At 32.3% G+C, this 23,785-nt stretch overlaps 1 protein-coding gene across 1 annotated transcript; it reads left to right on the forward strand.

Moving 5' to 3' along the window:
- Nucleotides 1-1,430: 1,430 nt before the first annotated feature.
- LOC148308967 (UDP-glucose 6-dehydrogenase-like) lies at nt 1,431-19,897 on the forward strand. The gene is made up of 8 exons (XM_088260823.1): nt 1,431-1,644; nt 4,850-4,987; nt 8,532-8,682; nt 9,545-9,904; nt 11,714-11,853; nt 12,109-12,267; nt 13,554-13,694; nt 19,654-19,897. Exons 1-8 carry the CDS (start codon nt 1,486-1,488, stop codon nt 19,816-19,818), a joined length of 1,413 nt encoding a protein of 470 aa, XP_088116949.1. The 5' UTR covers nt 1,431-1,485; the 3' UTR covers nt 19,819-19,897.
- The last annotated feature ends 3,888 nt before the right edge of the window (nt 19,898-23,785 follow it).

The raw sequence follows: 23,785 nt of genomic DNA on the forward strand, positions 1-23,785 counted from the left end.
GGTCATAATCCCTGTAAATACAAAGACTTTCACATTCTTTTTCATCTATTTTAATATGTCAAAAAAATGTCTAGTATTGTTTATATGCTGGTGTAGTGACATTACGGCTTTGGCCAGGACACTCGGAGCTGCATATCCACACTCGTACATGTCGATAATATGTTCCGTCTATTGGGAACCAATTTATGATACTGTACATGAATGTTTGAAATATACATATTGAAGAGGAAAAGAGAACAGCAGCAACAGCTAGGGCGTTCGGAGGTGCATACCCAGACTTTTACATGCCAATATGATGCACCAGTTCATTGAAAATAAGCACATATGTATTAATATGACACTATACTATTATGTTTGAATTTTACGTGTAGAAGAGAAAAAGTAGAAAAGCAGCAATTTCTAGGGCACTCGGAGGTGCATACTCGTACTTGTACATCTCATCAAAATGCTCCGCTGCGTTGAGGATAAGCACATAAATATTTATGACTGTAAAGTGTTATTTTTGACATATCATCAAAAGTGAAGATGAATATGGTTGTCTGGGTATTTACGGGGCTGTCGACCGTTATAGGCTGGCTTAAGTGATCACTTTACACACGTGTAACATTCACCAATTTTACTCATGATTGACAACCACACTAGTGAAATTCTTGAAAGTTCTTGACATATAAATGAACCAATTTCAAAGCGTTGTTCTTGAATTACTAGAACTTCACTAGGGTCATCTATTGGTGAGATGAAAATAAGCCTTTTATTGAGCAGAAACATTGGTTTTGGTTTGCATGTGAGGTCCGAATCCTGGATTATAATCACACACATGAGAAACGCCAAAAAATACCATTTTCATTTTTATTATTTTCAGTCACAAAATCGTTTCATGGATAAGGGTTTGAAAATGTATGACGAGATGCCTGAATCTATGAAGAATGAAAAGAGTCTGAAAGAATTTTAAAATAAATGTATTGTTTACTGTGAGGAGATGTAAATATATATATATATATATATATATATATATATATATATATATATATATATATATATATATATATATATATATATATATATATATATATATATATATATATATATATATATATATATATATATATATATATATATATATATATATATATATATATATATTTATATATATATATATATATACATATATATATATATATATATATATATATATATATATATATATATATATATATAGGAGTTATTTTTCATATTATTTTTTGACATCTCATCAAAGATGAAGAAGAATGTGGAAGTCTGGGCATTTACTCTATACGTGTATGTCGGAATGATACATTCGAATGGCAATGGTTACATCTTTAGAGAAAATTAACAATTCAAATTTTAATAAGTAAAAAAAAATACGCGTATTAAATTATAAATTAAAACGTCTGACTCCACATCTCACTACAGTCGCGTTTACCGTGTCGGTTCGATTGGCACTTCATATTGGTTTTCTCTGAGATGGTTGTAAAGAATATTTGCTGCTTGGGCGCCGGGTACGTTGGAGGCCCAACGTGCAGCGTCATCGCCTTCAAGTGCCCGCACATCCGCGTGACGGTCGTGGACAGGAACCAGGCGAGAATCGACCAGTGGAATTCGGCCACTCTTCCCATCTACGAGGTACATTTCATTGCCGATACCCATGACTTACTCCATACAATGAAATGTATTTTTAATTTAAGTTTTAAAGATAGAAAATAAGATGACAACTCTTATCCGCACCCCAATGGTGCATAGGGCACTGCATCATATAAACACAGTGTTACCTTGATCGTTAACACACGAAGGAAAGGTGATCAGCCTCCCGCTTCAGGTTACCAGTCCAGGGTAGTATTGAATAAATAAAAGAGTGAAAATTACGGTGAAAAAATCACCTTATTTTACCTCCCTTGGGAATCGAACCCGGGACCTCCAGAACGGTAGCCGAGCGTGCTAACCATTACACTACGGAGGCGGACAATTTAAGTTTTACCAAGCATCATTTTGAGGGTGTCCAAATACTTGTTCACAAATCAAATGTTGTTAATAAATTAAATGGTCAAATTATATGCTTAAATAATAAAAGCAAACGATATTTTCTGGAGTATTTCATGTATGTGATTAAAATCCAGGATTCGGACCCAACATACAAATATAAGAGTTTCTGCTGAATAAAAAGCTTCTTTATCTCACTAATAGATGTCTCTAGTGAAAATTCTAGTGATTCTTGTACAATGTTTCGAAATTGGATCATTTTAGAACTTCCAAGAATTTGAGTAGGTACTGTGGTTGCCAATCATGGGTAGAATTGGTGAAACACATGTGTAAAGTGATCACTTAAACCAGTCATAGGTCGTCAGCCCCATAAATGCCCAGACTTCCATATTCTTAGGCTGGTTTAAGTGATAAGTTAACATTCAATGAATGTTCAATGAATTCCATTATCCAATCCCATTCTTATTCCATATTCATCTTTTTTGATGAGATGTCAAAAAATAATATGAAAATAACTGTAACTAAAATAACTAAAAAGTAAACTGAATATTGGCCATGACTGATGAAATGGAATGAGTTGTAGTATAATGTATGGAAATGATGGTTTGGGACATGTGGATCGAATGAGTGAGGAAAGGACGGTAAAACAAGTTATAGAAAGAAAAGTAGTTGGAAATAGGGACAGAGGAAAACAGTGGAAAACTGTGAACCGTGGAGTCAAAGAAACTGATCAAGTATCTCAAATATTGGAAATTGGTCAGGTCAGGAGTCGGAATAGTGATCGATTATGTATGAGAAAATACATGAACGTGTAAAAAGCAAAGATTTTTTGCAAGCACAAATAGTATGGCGTCCCTTTTTCTCTGCCCACCCCTGGCGAACTGGAAAATTGGCGTGATGGTTATTTAGTTTCAAAATTAATATTGAACTGAAAAAATTGTGTATCATAAGACTACCAGCGTACGTACTAAAAATTTACATAGTGAATTTATCCTATTACATTTCAATATCGGCTTACATCGTCTGAATTTGATATTTAAATTTCAGACTTTGTACTTATTTTGATTCAAAGGATGAAATCGTACTTAAGTTCTACAGTTTGTTTTGTTATAAGCACAAATAATTGGTATTTATTAAACTTTTTATAATGTCAATAATTAGATGAGAATATGTCGCTTCTGTATCTGAAAATGACTAACGCACGATATACAGGGTGGCGCAAGATTAATCACCCAATCGGAAGATACTGTATTTTTTTCAAACGGAGTCGTATTTCATTCATATTTTAAAATTTGTAAAATTAAACAGTTGCAGTAGACAAACAAGTTTAGGGTGGTTCAAAATTCTTCCTCGTCTATGTTGAGATATCAGTATTGCACAGGGTGGCACAAAATAAATCTCTCTTTCGGAAGACGTTATAATTTGTCGGGTTGTGGTCCCGTGGTAAGTGTCGCGGATTCTTAAGTCAGAGTTTCTCGGTTCGAACCCACTCTACCACAATTTAGTACCTGTTTCTAATAATGAGCCGCTTAGGCTCACACAAATAGTATGAAATTGAAATATTTGTGTAAATAATGAAAACACAAATATTTCACAAAAAATATGCAAATGGCGTCGTACGTCAATCATTTTTGATATTTGTGAACAAGACGGTTACAGTATACAAACAGATTTATAAAACGGGCACAAATATGTATCAATGTCGGATATCATATTTTTCAATTTACCAAAAAAAGATAAAAATAAAGATATCCATAACTCATAAACTTTTTTTTGTATTTAGTAAAAAAGTTATTCAAAAACAAAATTGGATGATTACTTTTGCGCCATCCTGATTTTTTTGTATACTACAGCTGTCTAGTTCACAAATGTCAAATATGATTTACGTACGACGCCATTTGCAAAAATTAGAACATTTTTGGATAGGGTGATTAGTTTTGTACCACCCTGTATCTTTGATTAAAAAATACGAAAAATCACTGCAAGATGATAGTTTGCTTCCGTGATGTAATGGTATACGTATTTAGCTACCGTGCTTGAGGTCCCGGGTTCAATTCCCAGGGGGGGGAGTGAAAATAGATATTATTGATTTTAGACTTTAATATATAGTTGATATTATCCTGGACTGGTCCCTGAAGCGCAGGCGTGATCGTCTTGCCTTCGTGTAAGCAACGATCAAGATAACACTGCGTTAATATGATGCAGTGCCCTATGTATCATTGGGTGCGGATAGGGAATAGATCGAGTGTTACATATTAAACTATTCGTCCTTCTGTTAAAATAATCCTCAATGTTTTTTGTGTATGATTTTTTATGTGTTTTGTTTGATCTGTACAAAGGGATGATTAATATAACCATGAAATAATTATTTTTTAATTAAAATGTACCTTTTAAAATCATTATAAATATTTTATTATAACTTAATTATAATGTCTACTGGTTTCGAAGCTAACCGCTTCTTTATCAAGACTGATTAATACAAAAACACTTTCTATTTTAATAATATTCAAAATTTTTTGACGGTTAGCTAAAGCAGCTTGGGTAGATCTCAAGTGGCTTATTTTTTTGTACTGATTAGCAGTCACAGTCAAAAAGGATCAGGGATGTTGAGTGATTGGATACATATTTAATAACGGACTTTTAGAGTATTTATTAGGTGTAAATTATTATTAATTTCTAATATTTCTAAGTAATCTAATTTAAATACTCTGTTGCACGTGTATAATATATTTAGACCTGTCAAATGAGTTATTTTAAAACAAAGTAACATCTTAATAATAAAATGGAAAGTCAAAAAGTAAGTGCTTCAAATATAAAATTTAAATAATTTATGTTTTATGATTTATTGTAGCCCGGATTGGACGAAGTCGTACAGGAATGCAGAGGAAAAAATCTTTTCTTTACAACCGACGTAGAAAAAAGTATCCTTGATTCAGAACTTATATTTATTTCAGTAAATACACCAACCAAGATATCTGGAAATGGAAAGGTAATTTTATTTATTTGTTTTCTGGGAAAGGAAGAATTTATTGACATGGCAATTTTTATTTTTATTTTTAAGAAAGTATTTATATACGTAGATATAATTATTATTATTTTAAGAAAGAATTTATATATGCAGATATAATTATTAGTTTATCAATAACGCATCATGCAAGCGTTTACATAGAGAGAGATGCTGTATAATAATAGTCTATTTAAATATGTTTAGCAGTGGTGAAGGTATAATGTTGGTTTGTTCATTAATGATTTTAAAATTAGGATTGTTTTTATACTTATTAATTTCTAATTGTTCTAATATATATATTCATTTTTCTACCTTTGCTTTCAGAAAATAAATATAAGGGTACATACCTACACCCCCCATTACCTAATGAACAAACCAACCTTATGTCTTCACTACTGCTAAACATATTTAAATTTATTTATTTATTTTAAAACATTTTATTTATTGTGATGGCATTCACTTTGTGGTAAGACATGATGAAATTGTTACAATATTTTGAGTGTGTCCAAATACTTGTTCACAAATCTGGATTGTCTCCAATTATAGGAGTATTTTTCATTTTTTTTTTGACATCTCATCAAAGATGAAGAAGAATATGGAAGTCAGGGCATTTACGGGGCTGACGACCGTTATAGGCTGGTTTAAGTGATCACTTTACATGCGTGTAACATTTTAAGTGTGTCTAAATACTTGTTCACAAATCTAGATTAATTCAGATTTGTACATCTTGTGAATATATTCTTTTAAACATTTTTTTATTTTTTTTCCTTACATTAATTGTATACAACTCTTTAAAGAACAATTGTAAAGATATTTAAAATATTTTTTTGCAAAGACCCACCAAGCCACCTTGTTAGTCTTTTCGGTGTCGGTTAAATTGAACATAATTTTAAAAAGTAAAATCAATTCTGAAACATATCTGATAAAAGGCAATCCTTTTTAAAAGACGCGTTTTTTTTTTCTTTTATATTTCACTTGTTTATATTGTTGGATTGCTTGAACGTCAAATCTAAATTTAATAATAAAATAATAAAACCCTTATCCGTACCCCAATGGTGCATAGGGCACTGTGTCATATAAACGCAGTGTTATCTTGATCGATTACACATGAAGGAAAGGTGATCAGCCCTCCGCTTCAGGTACCAGTCCATGGTAATATTGAATAAATATTACAGTGAAAAAATCACTTATATTTATTTTACCCCCCTTGAGAATCGAACCCGGGACCTCCAGAACGGTAGCCGAGCGTGCTGACCATTACACTACGGAGGCGGACGTTAAATTTAACCAAATTTAACATTCATCATATAAAAACAAACGATTATCTACCTTAATTTCTTGTGTTTTGTGATGCAATGGTTAGCGTGTTTAGCTACCGTGCTGGAGGTCTAGGGTTTTTCCTCTTTGGATTTTTTCTGGGGGTACATTAAAAACATTGCATACGCAAAAAAAGATTCGGGTTTTGGATCACCAGCGGGAGCGAACTTCTGCCGCTATCTTGACAGTTACTCCTGAAATTATTGCACATACCGCTCATTTAGTGCAACAATCTCGTAATTACATTTTTTTAAATAAGTTGAATGTATCAAAATGTGTGGAAAAACCATTTACATCGGGAGAAACATCGAGAGAAATGATTTTCTGGTGATATGCTGCAAGATGGCGCGAGTGTCACTGTAGAGTATGGTAAAATGGCGCCATTTCTGTTGCTACAGCGTCTGAATGGCATCTCCTGCAATATTCTATTACCAAATGAATAATAGGGACGTGGCAAGAAATCGACTACAGGCTAGACTTCAACAACGTCATATTTCAAAAATCGCCAATTTTCAGTTGTGCATGTTGTCGAAATGCCCAAAAATATACTATATCCTAGAAAATGCGGCATATTTTTAACTTAATATTTTCCCACTACAGGGCAGAAAGTGTTGTTTTTCCATTTTGAAGAAAATGTATTGTTTCATTATTTTTTTTAAATATACTTAATATTTTTCAAATGAAGAAAACACCTTCAGGTTTTACCTAAAAAGATCTGTTGCATAGTAAAAAGTTTAATAAGTGGCTTGATATTTATTATTAATACATTGAATTATATTTTTAAACTTTAAAAACGATCCCCTGAAAAATCAAGTTTTTCTAAAAATGACGTTGTTGAAAGGAATGAGCGATATGCAGAGAGATAAACTGTGCACACATAATTAAAAAAAAAACATTTTCGCACATTTTCAGATCAAAACCATTGAATTACTATTAATAATTTTCTTAAAATATCTATTTTAAATATTAGCATTATTTTTTGATGATCCTGTATATCTAGCATGGTAACAACACATATAATCACAGCGTGTCATTTAACTGTCTTTTATTCGTCTTCAATACAATTTTTTGCGACGAATTTTTTTCTTCTTATAATACTAGGGTCCATAGATCATATATTGCGTAAATACATGTTTTGTTATGGATTAACTAACGTCGTTTTTATAGGGCTTAAAATTTAACAAAGCGAAAATATTTATACTTTGGAATTTAATACATTTTAAAATGTATGAATGTATGGAGACCAAAAGGTTCCTTCCTTCTTCCTGTCTTCACCCCAACTTATCGTCTTCGTAAACTGTAAGGGTCGGCTCTCCTCGTCCTCAGGTTGTAGGTCTAGTATCATATCGCTCACTTGATTTTTCAGGAGAACGTTTTTGAAGTTTAACAATATAATACAATGCATTAAAAATAAATATCAAGCCACTTATTGACTTTTAACTGTGCAACAGATCTTTTTAGGTAAAACTTGAAGGTTCTTTCTCCATTTGAAAAATATAAGTAAGTATATTTTAAAAAATAATTAAAGAATACCTTTTCTTCAAAATGCAGAAACAACACATTCTGCCCTGTAGCGGGTAAATATTAAGTTAAAAATGTTCCACTTTTGTTGGGATATGGTACATTTTCTGGGCATTCCGAAAACATGCTCAACTGAAAATTGTCGATTTTTGATTTATGACGTTCTTGAAAGGAGTGAGCGATATATAAGGTCACCTAAGTCATGCCTACGAATCGTGTTTCATTCGAATCATCTTTCTATGGCATCCATGAATTTTTTGGTCTTCCTCAAGATGTCTTTCGAGGAAGATCCATGGCGTTCGACTGGTTTACAATATGATTAGATTCTCTACGTCCTATGTGCCCATACCATCTCAATTGCCTTTCCTGTCCTTAATAGTTAAAATAATGTCAAATATAAGCTTACTAAACGAAGCGTTTACAATATATCATTGTTAATAGGTAATTAGTTTCGAAGTTCTTAGTCACTTTGTGGTAAAATCTGTCCATTTTTAACAACTTAATTAAAAATTTTAAAAATAAACCTTACCTAACCTGACCTAACCTTTAATATTGATATGTCATTCGTAGGCTGAATAATCTAGTATCTGCTAAATTAAAATTACTGTTACGTTTTTCTCCAAATTTCTGAATGTTATCTTTCCTTTCTTTATCCATTGTATTTACATTTTTCTAATGTGCTTTATAGGGAAGAGCAACAGATTTATCCTTCGTGGAAAAGGCGGCCAGGATGATCGCAAAAGTCTCTACAGGATCTAAAATAGTCGTGGAGAAAAGTACCGTACCAGTTATGGCTGCTGAAAGTATAACCAACATATTGAACGCCAACGCTAAACCTGGTTAGTACAATACTGTTCATAAATATTTTCTCAATTTGGTTAATCATATTCTCAATTCTTGAGAGTAGTATTGATTTGACCTCCTGAGGGTTGGTCTTGAACTATATATCTATATAGACAAGTAAAGTGTGTTGAATTTAACCTAACAGTTATATTTTTATTATATTTTCTAGCGATATTTTCTTTTTTTTTAAAAATTTGTCATTAAAATTAATCCCAGGACTTAAAAGCTTACTTTTATGTATTAAAAGTTAAATTAAATTAACACCACTTAAATTAGTGTATTTTCTTATGTTCTTCTTCTTAGTGTAGGCCTTATGGTCCGTTTTTAAGAGAGATTAGCCTTCTGCGATGTCGATTCCCCGCTGTCCATCTTTGTTGGACTGCCTGGGAGTCGTCTATCTTGCGGTGGGCCGTCCAATACAATGTGGAGGAGTTTCCTCACATGCGCAAACCATTGTATTCTTCCTTGACTTCCTTACCTTACGACATCTTCCATCTCGCATATTTCTCTTATTGTGGTGTTCTTTATTCTCGTAGATCTTTTGCCAGATATGATCCTTAGAAATTTCATGATTATGACCAAAGAGATAGTTCAATAGTTATGACTATTGAACTATCTCTTTGGTGGTCTTCCTTGGGGGATGGTCGTGCAGTGCAATGTGGGAGAGTCTAGATGGTTCCATTCTCCTCACATGCGCATACCATTGTATTATTCATTGCCTTCTCTTATCCTGGTGTTCCTTTTTCTATCTCGCAGACTCTTGCCAAATATGCTCCTAAGAGTTTTCATTTCTAACACTTTTAGCTCATTTGATTTATCAATTTTTCTGTTTCAAAGCTATTTTAAAATCATTTTCAGGTGTAAGCTTCCACGTGTTGTCAAACCCCGAGTTCCTCGCCGAGGGTACAGCCATCAACGACCTTCTCTTTGCGAACAGGATATTGATAGGGGGCCAAGATACCATACACGGACACGAGGCGATCCAGGAACTGAGCTGGGTATACGAACACTGGATCCCGAAGGAGCGGATCCTTACCACTAATACCTGGAGCTCGGAGCTGTCCAAACTAGCGGCCAACGCATTCTTGGCGCAAAGAGTATCCAGCATCAATTCACTCACGCCACTCTGCGAGATAACTGGGGCGGACATCTCTGAAGTGGCTAAGGCTATTGGGATGGAGTCTCGCATTGGACCAAAGTTCTTAGAAGCATCCCTAGGTAATAATCATGTATATCTGTATATCTTTATATCTTTATAGTGGAGGTCATGAATTAATAATGCTCAACATAGAAAAAGTTTTTATGTTGAGATTTATTAATTTCTGACTTGCACTAGTGACCTCAGTCTTTCCATAGATTGCCGGCTTGTTGGATTTTGATATTCAATAAAGTATTGACACATGGGTCACTAGAAATTTTTAAGTGCTTTATAATAATAAAAAATACAAACATAAAAATATTTAATTGTCTCATAATTTTTTGACATCTCAACATAGATGAAGAAGAATATGGAAGTCTGTGCATTTACAGGGCTTACTATCATCATAGTCTAGGTAAAATGTTTATTTACACACGTGTAACATTCAACAATTCTACCCATGATTGACAACCACACTACTCAAATTCTTGAGAGCTCTATATACCATACATGATCCATTTTCGAAACATCACTAGAAATTCACTAGAGATATGTATTTGTGACATGAAAAATAAGTGCTGTAATTGGAGGTGATTCAGATTTGTGAACAAGTATTTTGAAACACTCAAAATGTTGTTTTATCTTTTTCTTTGTTGAGATTTATTAATTTCTGTTCACATTGTTCATCTATCATCTATGATGATATTTATCAATTTGTGGCTTCTACTGTTGACCTAAGTCTTTTAAAAAGATTCCATTATGTTGGATTTTGCCTACAGGCTGTATTATTATATTGATATCCAATAAAGCATTCGCCCATGGGTCGCCAGAAATTGTGTACTTTATAATAGTAAAAAATACAGCCATAATAATATTTACTTGTTTTGTTATCCCACTGTGTTGTTAAAATCAACGTAAACTGTACTTGTATTTGATTTCATAGAAAAAATGATGTGAAAATTATTAAAGATGATGTTATTTTAATATTTATCTCAGCTTTGCATTATTTCTTGATTTCAGCATTCGAACATCCATCATACGTTTCATCATGTATTCATTCCAAATGTCCAAACCATCTAAAGAAACCATTTTTTTGAAAACTCAACATTGATGAAGAAGAATAAGCCTGTTCATTTACAGGGATTACAACCGTCATAAGCTTGGTTAAGTCATCACTTTACACACTTGTAACATTCACAAATTCTACCCATTAATGACAACCACACCAGTCAAATTTTTGGAACCACTAGATATATTGATCAAACTCGTGACACAGTACATGTTATGTATATCTTTCTACCGATTATCATACATTGAAGGTTGATCCATGTATTATTTATTTAATTATTTAAATTTGTTGCACATAATATATGAATAATGGCGGGCTTACTGCTAAGAAGCAATATCTTAATTATCTTTTCTATTTTTCTTGAATATTTTTCGAAGACAATTTGTAGCATATTTTATAAACTCCGTAAAGTAAAACTACTTTGTTTTTAACCACTTTTTATTGGTACTTTTCTCCAACCGGTTTCAACAAGAACCTTGTCATCATGAGGGTGTGTACATATTAAACCCAGTTTAATTTACAAAACTTATAATCTGTCAGAGGCTGGTCAAGCCACCATTAATCTTAAAAAAAAGTGTTATCACTAAGTGCCTATGATAGGTCACAAGCCCAAAAGATACCCAGACTTCCATATACTTTTTCATGTATGTTGAGATATGACAAATGTATACAATAACTCCTAAGTGAAGAACCCAGATTTGTGAAGCAGTATTTGGCCACACTCAAAATGTTGTGAACTTATTACATAATTTGGAATATTAAGTTCTCCAATAATTGTTGGTGAATGATTCCTCAATCTCAAAGGCATGTTACTTCGCAGGTTTTGGAGGTAGCTGTTTCCAGAAGGATATCCTCAGTTTGGTGTACATATGCGAATATCTGAACCTACCGGAAGTAGCGTCATATTGGCAACAAGTAATCGATCTGAACGAGTATCAAAAGTCAAGAATAAGTAAAAAAGTAAGGGAATCAAATTATTCTTATTCTTCTTGGTGTAGGCCTTGTGGTATGCTTTTTTGATAATTATTAATGTGAACATTAACAGAAAGTTGCTATTTAAAACTACATTATTTCAGAACTGTTGTTTTTGATTAGTTCTAGATCATACTTGAAAGTTGCGTGAATTATTGCCATATACTCGTAGTCCTCAATTTACTTTTTAAAATCACATAATTATTTATACAGGTATATTTATGTATGATTTATAACCTTTAGGTGATCGAAGCTCTGTTCAATACTGCGTCCAACAAAACGGTTGCAATATTCGGATTCGCTTTTAAGAAGGACACGGGCGATACCAGAGAGTCTCCTGCTATAAGCGTGGCGCAGACCCTCCTAGACGAGGGAGCTAAAGTACAAATCTATGACCCAAAGGTAAGAGCAAAGCATAGATTTACTTGGCAGATACCATTGTTTAAAAAAGTGGTTTCGACCAAGTAAAATTAAAGTACGTTACTGAAAATGGCAGCCTTCAAAAGCAACTGGGAGTGCGTTTAGGACTCGCAGGATCTGCATTTAACAGTAAAAAGGCTGTCTGGAGATTGGATCTATACTCGGTGAAGACCAAATGCCGCCTGAATCTCTTTTGGGGTCTTCCGAAACCTCTTTTGGTCTCCATCGTAAAATTCTCGGGGTTCGTCAAGCGGGGTCCTGTCTTGCAATATGTCCTGCCGATTGACATTTGAGTTTTGCCACGCGATCCATAATATCCTCTTCTTTGGTTCTTTTCCTGGTATCTTTATTATTTATTTTATCCCTCAGGCTAAAACCAAGCATGGATCTTTCCATGGATCGCTGTGTACACTTGAGCTTCTCTGCATTTCTCTTTATCAGAGCCATAGTCTCTAGTGCATTCGTGTTTACTAGCAGTATTCAGGATTCGTACAATTCTCTTTTACGAGAGGACGAAATTTCCTTATTTTGCAGAATCTGTTTCAGTTTGAGGCCAAAAGCCACCCAACTCAGTCCTATTCTTCTTGCATACATTATACTATACATATATAAATATATTTACATACACATTTGTATATGCAAGGTCTGTAAACTTATCAATAATGCTGGGTGATTTTCCTTATAATAAAAATGATCATAATAGTTTATTCCGGTTTCATTTACCGGTAAGGGCAATACTTAACCAGTTATATTTTATATACAAAATATTGGAATTTTAAACAGGTAAAATAGAACAATAAAAATTAAAATAACAAAAAAAACAATGAAACAGGGAAAATAAAAATAATGAATAAAATACATTTGAAAGTAAATAAATATATCAGAAAAAGAATTGTTAAATTTATTCAAAGCCTCATTTTCCTTATTATTGTTGTTTTATAACGATATTTCTTATTTTTGGGTAAATCTTGACTTTAATATTGTTTTGTATTATTTACAACAATTTGAGTGAGTCCAAATACTTGTTATTTTTTATTTAAAATTTGTTGACATCTCAACAAGTGTTTTCTTTTAAATTTTATCATGCCTCATCACAAAGTGAATGCTAAAGTAATAAATAAAATACGTGTGTACTTAAGTCAGTGATTACCTAAATCAGCCTATGACGGTTCGTTAGCATCGTAAATTCCCAGACTTCTATATTCTTCTTTATATTTGAGATTTAAAAAATAATATTGTTCTGTAAAAGCGACATTTCTTGTTTTCAGGTAAATCCCGAGCAGATTCAGTGCGATTTGGATGAAAGTTGTAGTAAAAATACCGGAAAGTATTCCATCCATTCCTCGGCCCTGTCTGCAGCCACCAACGCGCATGCAATAATAATTTGTACAGAATGGGATGAGTTCAAGGTAAATATAATCAACAAAAATAATAAATTATGTCTGCACACACACGCACAGACACACACACTCACACACTCACATACGGTGAGATGCTGTGAGGATCCAGGAGTTGTTGAGTTTGTCCATCCCATTCCGGAAATTTTAAAGTCAAAGATGAACTCGCTGTTGTCTGCCAGTCACTGGAAAAGTCAATAAATAGCGGAGACACTAATGATCAACCGTATGACAGTTTGGAATCATTTAAAAAAGAGCAGGCTACAAAATAAGCTCAACGTATGGATGCCACATGAATTAACGCAAAGACATTTGATTGACCGAATTACTATATGTGAAATGCTGCTGAAACACAGCCATTACAAGCGATGAAAAAAGGATGATATACGGGAATATCATACACAAATGATCATGGTCAACGGCTGGTGACCCTCCACTAACGACGTCAATAGAGAACGCTACAGAAGCATGCTTACTGACTTCTTCGTACCTCAGTTGAATGGCATTGATGTGATAAAGTTGTAGTTTCAACAAAATGGCGCAACATACCGCAAGGCGGGTGCCACCATAAATTTGTTGCGGGAAATTTGAATTTAGACACCTCTTAAAATCCTGTATATCACCATTCGAACATCTATCACACATCATTTTGTTTAGTCAATTTTCAGAATTATATTGTTAAATTTGATACGAAACTCATTAAAAATTCTGATTTGTTAAATTCAGATTCTAAAACAGTAAAGCGGTTAACAAATTATATGATAGTAAAAGTGAATAAATTAAAATGTATTTGAGATTTCAAGTGTTTATTCTCAATAGTTTTCCTTAAAGATATCAGAAACTTTTTCAAATGAGACTTCTAATTGCTACTTTTACCCATATGTAATATACTGCCCGGTGTAAATTGTTAGACCAACTTAACGATCACCAAAATCCTATAAATAAGTGTACCAACATAATGATTCTATGGTGATCAAAACCCATAAATCCATAATCTAAAATTGGGTAGAAGATACAATATTTAAAATTGGCTTGGTTACATTACATTTGTATGCAAATTTTAATATTTACAACCCATAATTTAAAACTCACAAATGACAACTAAGGTAGTCAAACAACTATATGCTCAAAACAATCCTTACATACGCATTTAAGTATAACTCTCACATAAAAGAAAGCCTTTTTGTCCGCCTCCGTAGTGTAATGGTCAGCACGCTCGGCTACCGTTCTGGAGGTCCCGGGTTCGATTCCCAAGGGGGGTAAAAATAAATATAAGTAATTTTTTTACTGTAATATTTATTCAATAACCATGGACTGGTATCTGAAGCGGAGGGCTGATCACCTTTCCTTCATGTGTAAAATGATCATGATAACACTGCGTTTATAAGACACAGTGCCCTATGCACCATTGGGGTGCGGATAAGGGTTTTATTATTATTATTTAAAGAAAGCACCTCATAGAACTATAGATACAAAACACAGTAACGTATAAAACAAAACCTTACGTTATATTTTGTATAAAAGATAAAATATACTAAAAATATGACCATTTTGAAGTATTTGAAATACTTGAACATGTAAAATTGTTTTCCTTTGCTTCATTATCTAATTTTATTCCCTTCATAATTTAATTGAGTTGTGGTCCCATGGTTAACGTCGCGGACTCTTTAGTCATAGTTTCTGGGTTCGAACCCACTCTACCATAATTTGATACCTATTTTAAAAAATGAGTCGTATCAGGCTCACAGAAATAGCATGAGATTGAAATATTTTGGTAAATAATAAAAACACATATACTTCTATTTATGTGTTAATTTTTAAGTCAAACACAGATATTATTTTTTGACGTCTCATCAAAGATGAAGAAGAATATGGAAGTCTGGGCATTTACGGGGCTTACGACCGTCATAGGCTGGTTTAAGTGATCACTTTACACACGTGTAACATTCACCAATTCTACCCATTATTGACAACCACACTACTCAAATTCTTGGAAGTTCTATATAGAAACCTTGTTCATGAATCACTAGAACTTCACTAGAGACATCTATTGGTGAGATGTAAAGAAGCTTTTTATTAAGCAGAAACTCTTATATTAGTATGTGAGATCTCATTATATTAGTATGTGAGATCTCACATACTAATATAAGAGTTTCTGCTTAATAAAAAGCTTCTTTACATCTCACCAATAGATGTCTCTAGTGAAGTTCTAGTGATTCATGAACAAGGTTTCTATATAGAACTTCCAAGAATTTGAGTAGTGTGGTTGTCAATAATGGGTAGAATTGGTGAATGTTACACGTGTGTAAAGTGATCGCTTAAACCAGCCTATGACGGTCGTAAGCCCCGTAAATGCCCAGACTTCCATATTCTTCTTCATCTTTGATGAGATGTCAAAAAATAATATGAAAATAACTCCTGTAATTGGAGATAATCCAGATTTTGTGAACAAGTATTTGGACACACTCAAAATGTTGCAAACACAGATATTTTAATTCTACTAAGTTGTATTTTATTACAAAAAAACACATAAAAATTATTATTGAGACAAAAAATTTAACTTAGTAGACTCACAAAAATCTGTGTTTAATTTAAAAATTAATTAATAAAATAAAATGGAGTTCCATCCAAGATAATGGTTTTTGAAAGAGAAGAATGCAGATCTAAATGTAAAATACTGGTAAATGGAGAGATTTTGGAACAGGTAGATGATTTCGTGTATTTGGGTAGTATGTTTTCAAGGGATGGAAAGATTGATAAAGACATAGAAAGGAGAGTGAATGCTGGGAACAAAGTGAATGGTGCACTGAAATCAGTTATAGCAAATAAAAACCTATCAGTGGAAGCTAAACTGGCAGTGCACAACGGATTCCTGGTTCCAACTCTAATGTATGGAAGTGAAACATGGAGTTGGCAAAAGAAGGATGAAAGTAGACTGAATGCAGTCGAAATGCGATCTCTTAGAAGAATGTGCGACAAAACGACGTATGATAGATGTGCGAATAGTGAAATAAGGAAGGAATGCAAAGCTGAGATAAGCATTATCGATACAATTAAGAAAGGTGTGTTGAGATGGTTTGGACGTGTAGAACGAATGAGTGAGGAAAGAACGGTAAAACAAATTTATGAGGCGAATGTTAGTGGGAAAAGAAGCAGAGGAAGACCGAGAAAAACATGGCACGATCAGGTATGCCAAATACTTGAAAGTGGTCAGGTTAGGAGTCGTAACAATCGGCGGGTATGTATGAGGAGATGCATGAACGTGGAAGAGGCGAAGAGTGTTTGCAAGGACAGAGTGGTGTGGCGCTCTATTCTCTCTGCCTACGATGGTTAGTTAGTTAGTTAGTTATATGGAGTTCTACATATTAAACGCCAAATCAGTAAACAAGAGCTTCTCTTTTTTATATATTTATATTTAAAGTAAATTCCTCACTCATTCACACAGAAACACATCAAACAAAACGTAACGCATACTTCTTTTGGTCAAAAAAACTTTTATTATATTGCAATAAAGTTGTACAACCTGCTTCATCAATCCATAAAGCAATTGTAAATAAAAACACTTGTTTTTTTACCACTTGCGTTATATTTATTTGAAATATGTAATATTTAGTTAAGATAAATATAACTCAAGTGGTGAAACACAACTGATTTTATTTACAATTTCATCATGTCTTGTTGTGGCAAATGAATGCCGAAACAATAAAAAAATATTCATAAATAACTTAAAAAAATAATCGAATATTAAAATAGCTATTTTGAGTATTGAAAGCATTAACTTTGTGGATCATATTGATTTATTATTTCTAGAAATAAAAATACTTTGTGTTCTGATCCACTCACATTTTTATTAACCAACTAGTTTCGGCAACAACCTGTTGCCTTCTTCAGGGTTTCAGGGTTTCTTCAGTAATAAATGAAACCCTGAAGAGGGCAACAGGTTGTTGCCGAAACTAGTTGGTTAATAAAAATGTGAGTGGATCAGAACACGAAGTATTTTTAAATCTCGAAATAATATATTTAAAATAGCTATTTATAAATGGATAATGGAAGTGGGTAGATCTGAAATAGATAGCATCATTTGGCCATGGCGTATTTGAAAGCATATCATCATCAATTTTCTTTCATATAGTTTTATAATTAAGCACTGTAAAATGTATTTTTGGGACGAAAAAACTCAGTGAAGGCACATTATTGTAATTTTAAATTACATGTATGATGAAATTTACATAAATAAATAAATAAATATTAATCGCGAAGGTCCAAGATCAACTTTAAATATTCCATTCCACGTCGTTAAGATATTAGTTTGAAAAAAATATACCTCTCATGTTAGTCTACTGCGTCATATTAGTAATACGAGTGACGAATATTAGTTTAAATTATCTAGGTATGTACAGGATGGCGCAAAACAAATCACCCTATCGGAAGATGCTATAATTTTAGCAAATGGTGTCTTACGTCAATCATATTTGAGATTTCAGAATTGTATAGGTTGCAGTAAACAAAAAAAATATGGTGGCGCAAAATTCATCACACAATTTTGTGTTTTTGAATAACTTTTGAAATTATGTCTTACTACTGTTTTACATAAAATACTTTTTTTTGTTAAGTTTTTTTTAAATAATATACATTAGTATATTATGTCCGCCTCCGTAATAAAATTGTTAGAACACTCGGCTACCGTGCTGGAAGTCTCGGTTCGATTTTCAGATTTGGCTTAAATAAATATTTATTCAATATAACCCTGGACCTGAAGCGGAAGGCTGTTCACCTTTCCTTCATGTGTTAACGATCAATAATACTGCGTTTATATGATGCAGTGCCCTATGCACCATCGGGTGTGGATGAGATAAAAAAAAATAGAGTAATTAAATCTTTATTTGGAGTTTTAATTTTTTTTTTTCTTTAAAGTGGAAAATATGATATCCGTCAAGTTGCTGCCCCCAGTGTTGATACATATTTGGAGCCGTTTTATCAATTTGTTTATGTACTGCAGCTATCTAGCTTACAAATCGCTCACTCCTTTCAAGAACGTCATAAATCAAAAATCGACAATTTTCAGTTGTACATGTTTTCGGAATGCCTAGAAAATGTACTATAAGTATTCCAGCAAAAGAAGCATATTTTTAACTCAATATTTACCCGCTACAGGGCAGAAAGTGTTGTTTTTACATTTTGAAGAAAATGCATTGTTTAATTATTTTTTTAAATATACTAAATATTTTTCAAATGGAGAAAAAACCTTCAGGTTTTACCTAAAAAGATCTGTTGCACAATAAAAAGTCCAATAAGATATTTATTAGCTTGATATTTATTTTTAATACATTGTGTTATATTTTTAAACTTTAAAAACGTTCTCCTGAAAAATCAAGTTTTTTTTATTTATGACGTTCTTGAAAGGAGTGAGCGAAATGTCAAATCTGATTGACGTATGACGCCATTTGAAAAAATTATAATATTTTCCGATAGGGTGATTAATTTTGCGCCATTCTGTATTTGTTACCTAGTTTTTGTTCACAGGCAATGTCATACAAAGAGAAAAAATTTAAATCACGGATAAAAATGCTAATTGCAATCTGACAAAAACTTAAAGCATACTTACAATTTTCTTTGTGATGTATTCCACAATAAGTTAATGTATTTTTGAATATATGTATGATATTGAAAAATTCATTATCTCTTTGTATTGTTAAAAAAGCTTACATATTATGGTTCAAATGAATCGATTTGCGACATCGTCAAAGATCCAAAACGTTACTCAATCTTTTGTTATATCAAAGAATGATTCCTAATTATATTTAAAAAATGCCCATTATACAAATTAAAATCAGTAACCAGTTGACAACCATACTACTCAAATTCTTGGAAGTTCTATATATGATACAATTTCGGAACAAAATGTGTTGAAATTGAGATTGTCAATAATTAATAAGTATATGAAATTAAATTGTTATCTTTACACTTGCAGACCTTGGATTATCAGAAGTTCTACAACGTCATGTTGAAGCCGGCCCATGTGTTCGATGGAAGGAAGATTCTGGACCACTGTAAGCTGATAAAGTATGGCTTCCATGTCCAAACTGTTGGTAAAAGGTTGATTCAAAAAAACATCTCAGGGAATGGAGTGATTTGAAGGAAAAAAATGAATTGAATAGTATTGTATTCATGTATTTAAATGGCCGAATAAAATTGTACAAGAAACTTGAAAGAAACTTTTTATTTTTATGGAATAATATGATTTTTTACTGTATTTCAAAATATATAAAAAAATTTGGCCGTCATCGTTCTGTTGTCCCATTTGCATATGCCGAATATTATTTTATAGACATTCTCTCGTTATCCGTTTGCTCCACATATCCACACCAGGTTAAAAATAACATTTCTTAATCTTTTTATTTAACCCTTGTTCAGCCTTACATTTCTTTCTGTTGTCTTTTACTCTGTCATATGACGATTTTTCACACATTCGTTTGAGGGAAGGCTTTTAAACGATGATCACTCACATATATATATATATATATATATATATATATATATATATATATATATATATATATATATATATATACTCGTATAATACACTTCAATTTTGTTAAATGTATGTATTTAAATAAAAAAATGGGTAGATATTACCAGATAAATTGTCTGGCCAATCAATTAATAAAAAATGCATTTATTTATGGAGTACACGCTTATATAACGTCCGTCGCCGTATTGTAATGGACAACAGGCTCGCCTACCGTTCTGGAGGTCCCGGGTTCTATTCCAAAGGGGGGGGGAAGTCAAATAGATATAAGTGATTTTTTACAACATATATTTAATCAATATGACTCTGGACTAGTACCTGAAGCGGAGGGCTGATCCCTTTTCCTTCATGTATTAATGATCAAGATAACATTGCGTTTATATTATGATGCAGTACCTTATGCACTGGGTGAGAATGAGGGTTTAAAGACTTATAAGACAAACATACTTTAATAACGGTATGTAATTTAATGTCCTATTAACAAGCCCTGTGTATGTTGATTTTGTTTTTACGTTCTAATAATTTAGGCGTCATTTGGGAAAACGATCACGTAGATTGAGACGCACGCAGAAAAAATCACGTATCAGAGGAAAATCTGAATATAAGGAAAATAATGAAGAAAAATAAAAACGTAAATTTTTGTTATAACCAAATTCATTCAGCTGGTTATTTTCTATTAAAAACCAATCAAATTGGTTTTTATTTTATTTTTTCATATTTTACCGCAACAACGTATAAACTACTTAGATGACATTTTTTTGACTTCTCAATTATGGATTATCTCAGTTGAGTTTTTATTTCACATCTCAACAAAGATGAAGAAAAATATGGAAGTCTGGACTTACGACCGTCATAGGCTGGTTCAAGAGATGATGAGATGGCACGTCTAAAAGAAATTTGAAAAAAATAACTCCATATTGAAGATAGTCCAGATTTGTGAAGTATTTGGACACACTCAAAATATTGTTTATCTCAATTAAGAGTTGTTTTACATTTTCATTTGACATTTAAAACAACAATGCAAAAAGTAACTCCTCGTTGGAGATAATCCAGATTTGTGAACAAGTATTTGGAGACACTAAAAATGCAGTAAATTATTTATTATGTTAACGACTAATTACTTTCTTAATATGATATAATTATTTTATATATTGTTTTGGCATTAACTTTGTGGTAAGACATGTTACAATGATTAAAGAAAACACTTGTTTTTTACTATAGTGGTAAAAAACAAGTGTTTTATTTAATCATTGTATGATATAATTATGTTAATGAATTTACATAAGTGTCGCCAGTTTCAAAAACCGCCAGATCCTTGCAAGTCGATTTTACAAAAAATGTAAAATTAAGGGTTACATTTATGTTTAAAAAAAATTGTTAACCTTTCCATATAATATTATGGAATTCAGAATAATCCTATTTTTTTAGAAAATTCTTCAGTATTTTTTAAGAAAACGATGTTTTATGGTAAAAAAATATTTGGTTTCTGACGGATTTTAATATTCAATTTAGGATCTGGCGGGTTTTGGTAAAAACATTTTACTTATCGGACTTTAAGGCCGATTTCGATAATTTTCACCAATTAATTTATATGTTTTATATATACTGATTTTTTGAAAATGCGATATCTCAGAAAAATGTGCGAAAAAACGACGTATGACAGATATTCAAATAGTGAAATAAGGAAGGAATGCAAAACTGAGATAAGCAATACCGATAAAATTAAAAAAGTTTAGGATACGCAGAACTAATGAGTGAGGAAAGAACGGTAAAACAAATTTATGAGGCGAGTGTAGTTGGAAAAAGAGCAGAGAAAGACCGAGAAAAACTTGGCACGATTAGGTATGCCAAATACTTGAAAGCGGTCAAGTTAGGAGTCCTAATAATCGGCGGGTATGTATGAGGAGATGCATGAACGTGGAAGAGGCGAAGGATGTTTGCAAAGAGTGATGTGGTGTTCTATTCTCTCTTTCTTCCCCTGCGGCGGAGCGGCGTGATGGTTACTTAGTTAGTTAGTTTTTATCTATCAAATATGTATTATATTTTAAAACAAAAAAGTAAGTACCGACACCTTCGCTTGAAGCAATTTACAATCAAATCTTTGGAATATGTTTTAATAAAATGTTAAATACAAAAAAAAATTATAAAATCTGTAAACATTTAGTACAATAATAACATTAAAGAAAAATCGAAAACAGTATCGATTTTGTATAAACGATTTCAAAATGGTTGAAGCAGCATTATGTAGATGTCGCTTTTTTCGTTTTTTGTTTTGTTTAGGTAAAGTAATAAATATAGTTTCTGTTTTGGACCAAAGATGTCAGCATGATGCTATTTTTGTACTATGTTACTTACAATCTGACCATGTCTATTAAAAGATGAACGATATTTTTGGGATTTTTAACTAACCAACCATCACGCAGCGTAGGCAGAGAGAATAGAACGCCACACCGCTCTGTATTTGCAAACATTATTCGCTTCTTCCGCATTCATGATCATCTAGCCTTTTTATATTCAACGATCAAGTTAACATTGTGATCTGATGAAGTATCCTATGCTCCATTTGGAAGAGATAAACTGATGTATGTTTAAATTTCGTCCACCTCCGTAGTGTAATGGTCAGCACGCTCGGCTACCGTTCTGGAGGTTTCGGGTTCGATTCCCAAGGGAGGTAAAATAAATATTAGTGATTTTTTCATTGTAATATTTATTCAAAATTACCATGGACTGGTACCTGAAGCGGAGGGCTGATCACCTTTCCTTCATGTATAAACGATCAAGATAACACTGCGTTTATAAGACAGTGCCCTATGCACCATTTGGGTGCGGATAAGGGTTTTATTATTTATTATTAAAGAATAAATATTGAAAAAATATTTTGTCCTTTTATTTTACTCCTCACTTTCAATAACTATTTTCTTTTCAAAACTTTACATTTATTTCAAAGAAAAACTTATTTTTCCAATATAAAAACGGCATTTTAAATAAAATAATCAATTACGCCAAATGTAACTTGGATTTAAAAAAAATAAGTTGCCATTTCTCGTATGTTGGACCTTAATGTCCAAGATATTTTTTGAGGAAGGTGTTAAAAACAAGGAAAACACATATGTTGAGAAATGTTGATTTTTTATTTGTGTATCAACAGAAATTACAATACAAAATATACATTTACTATATATATATTGCTGCAAACAGTGTATAACACATAAGAGAATGAAGACGAAGGTTTTTATTACATAGGGGAACAATATACATACATATAATAGAAACAGAAAATGAAAATAATTTAAATTATAAATTATATAATATATACTTTGAAACAAATATATTTTAATAAAAATATACATGAAATTTGAGATTTTGAAATATTTACAAATGGTTATTGTACTAGTGCATTTGAAGACTTCAGAAACAAAATTAGAATTATTTATTTAAACCATAAAATGATTTTTTGATATCATAAAACAAAAAAAAATGCAAGTCAAAACTTCAATTAAAAATTTTATACCATACGAGACATATGAGATTTTACAAAACTGTTGATAAATTTTCGTCAATATTCAGATACTCT

The sequence above is a fragment of the Brachycentrus maculatus genome, unplaced genomic scaffold (assembly GCF_059751285.1).
Source record: "Brachycentrus maculatus isolate JH-2025_06_01 unplaced genomic scaffold, ASM5975128v1 h1tg000142l, whole genome shotgun sequence".
Lineage (NCBI taxonomy): Eukaryota > Metazoa > Arthropoda > Insecta > Trichoptera > Brachycentridae > Brachycentrus > Brachycentrus maculatus.

Bases quoted from the DNA above. Each gene is read 5' to 3' on its own strand.
- LOC148308967 (XM_088260823.1), top strand. From the start codon at position 1,486: ATGGTTGTAAAGAATATTTGCTGCTTGGGCGCCGGGTACGTTGGAGGC. The intron at 1,645-4,849 runs GTACATTTCATT...GATTTATTGTAG, and splicing joins CCACTCTTCCCATCTACGAG to CCCGGATTGGACGAAGTCGT. The intron at 13,695-19,653 runs GTAAATATAATC...TTACACTTGCAG, and splicing joins CAGAATGGGATGAGTTCAAG to ACCTTGGATTATCAGAAGTT.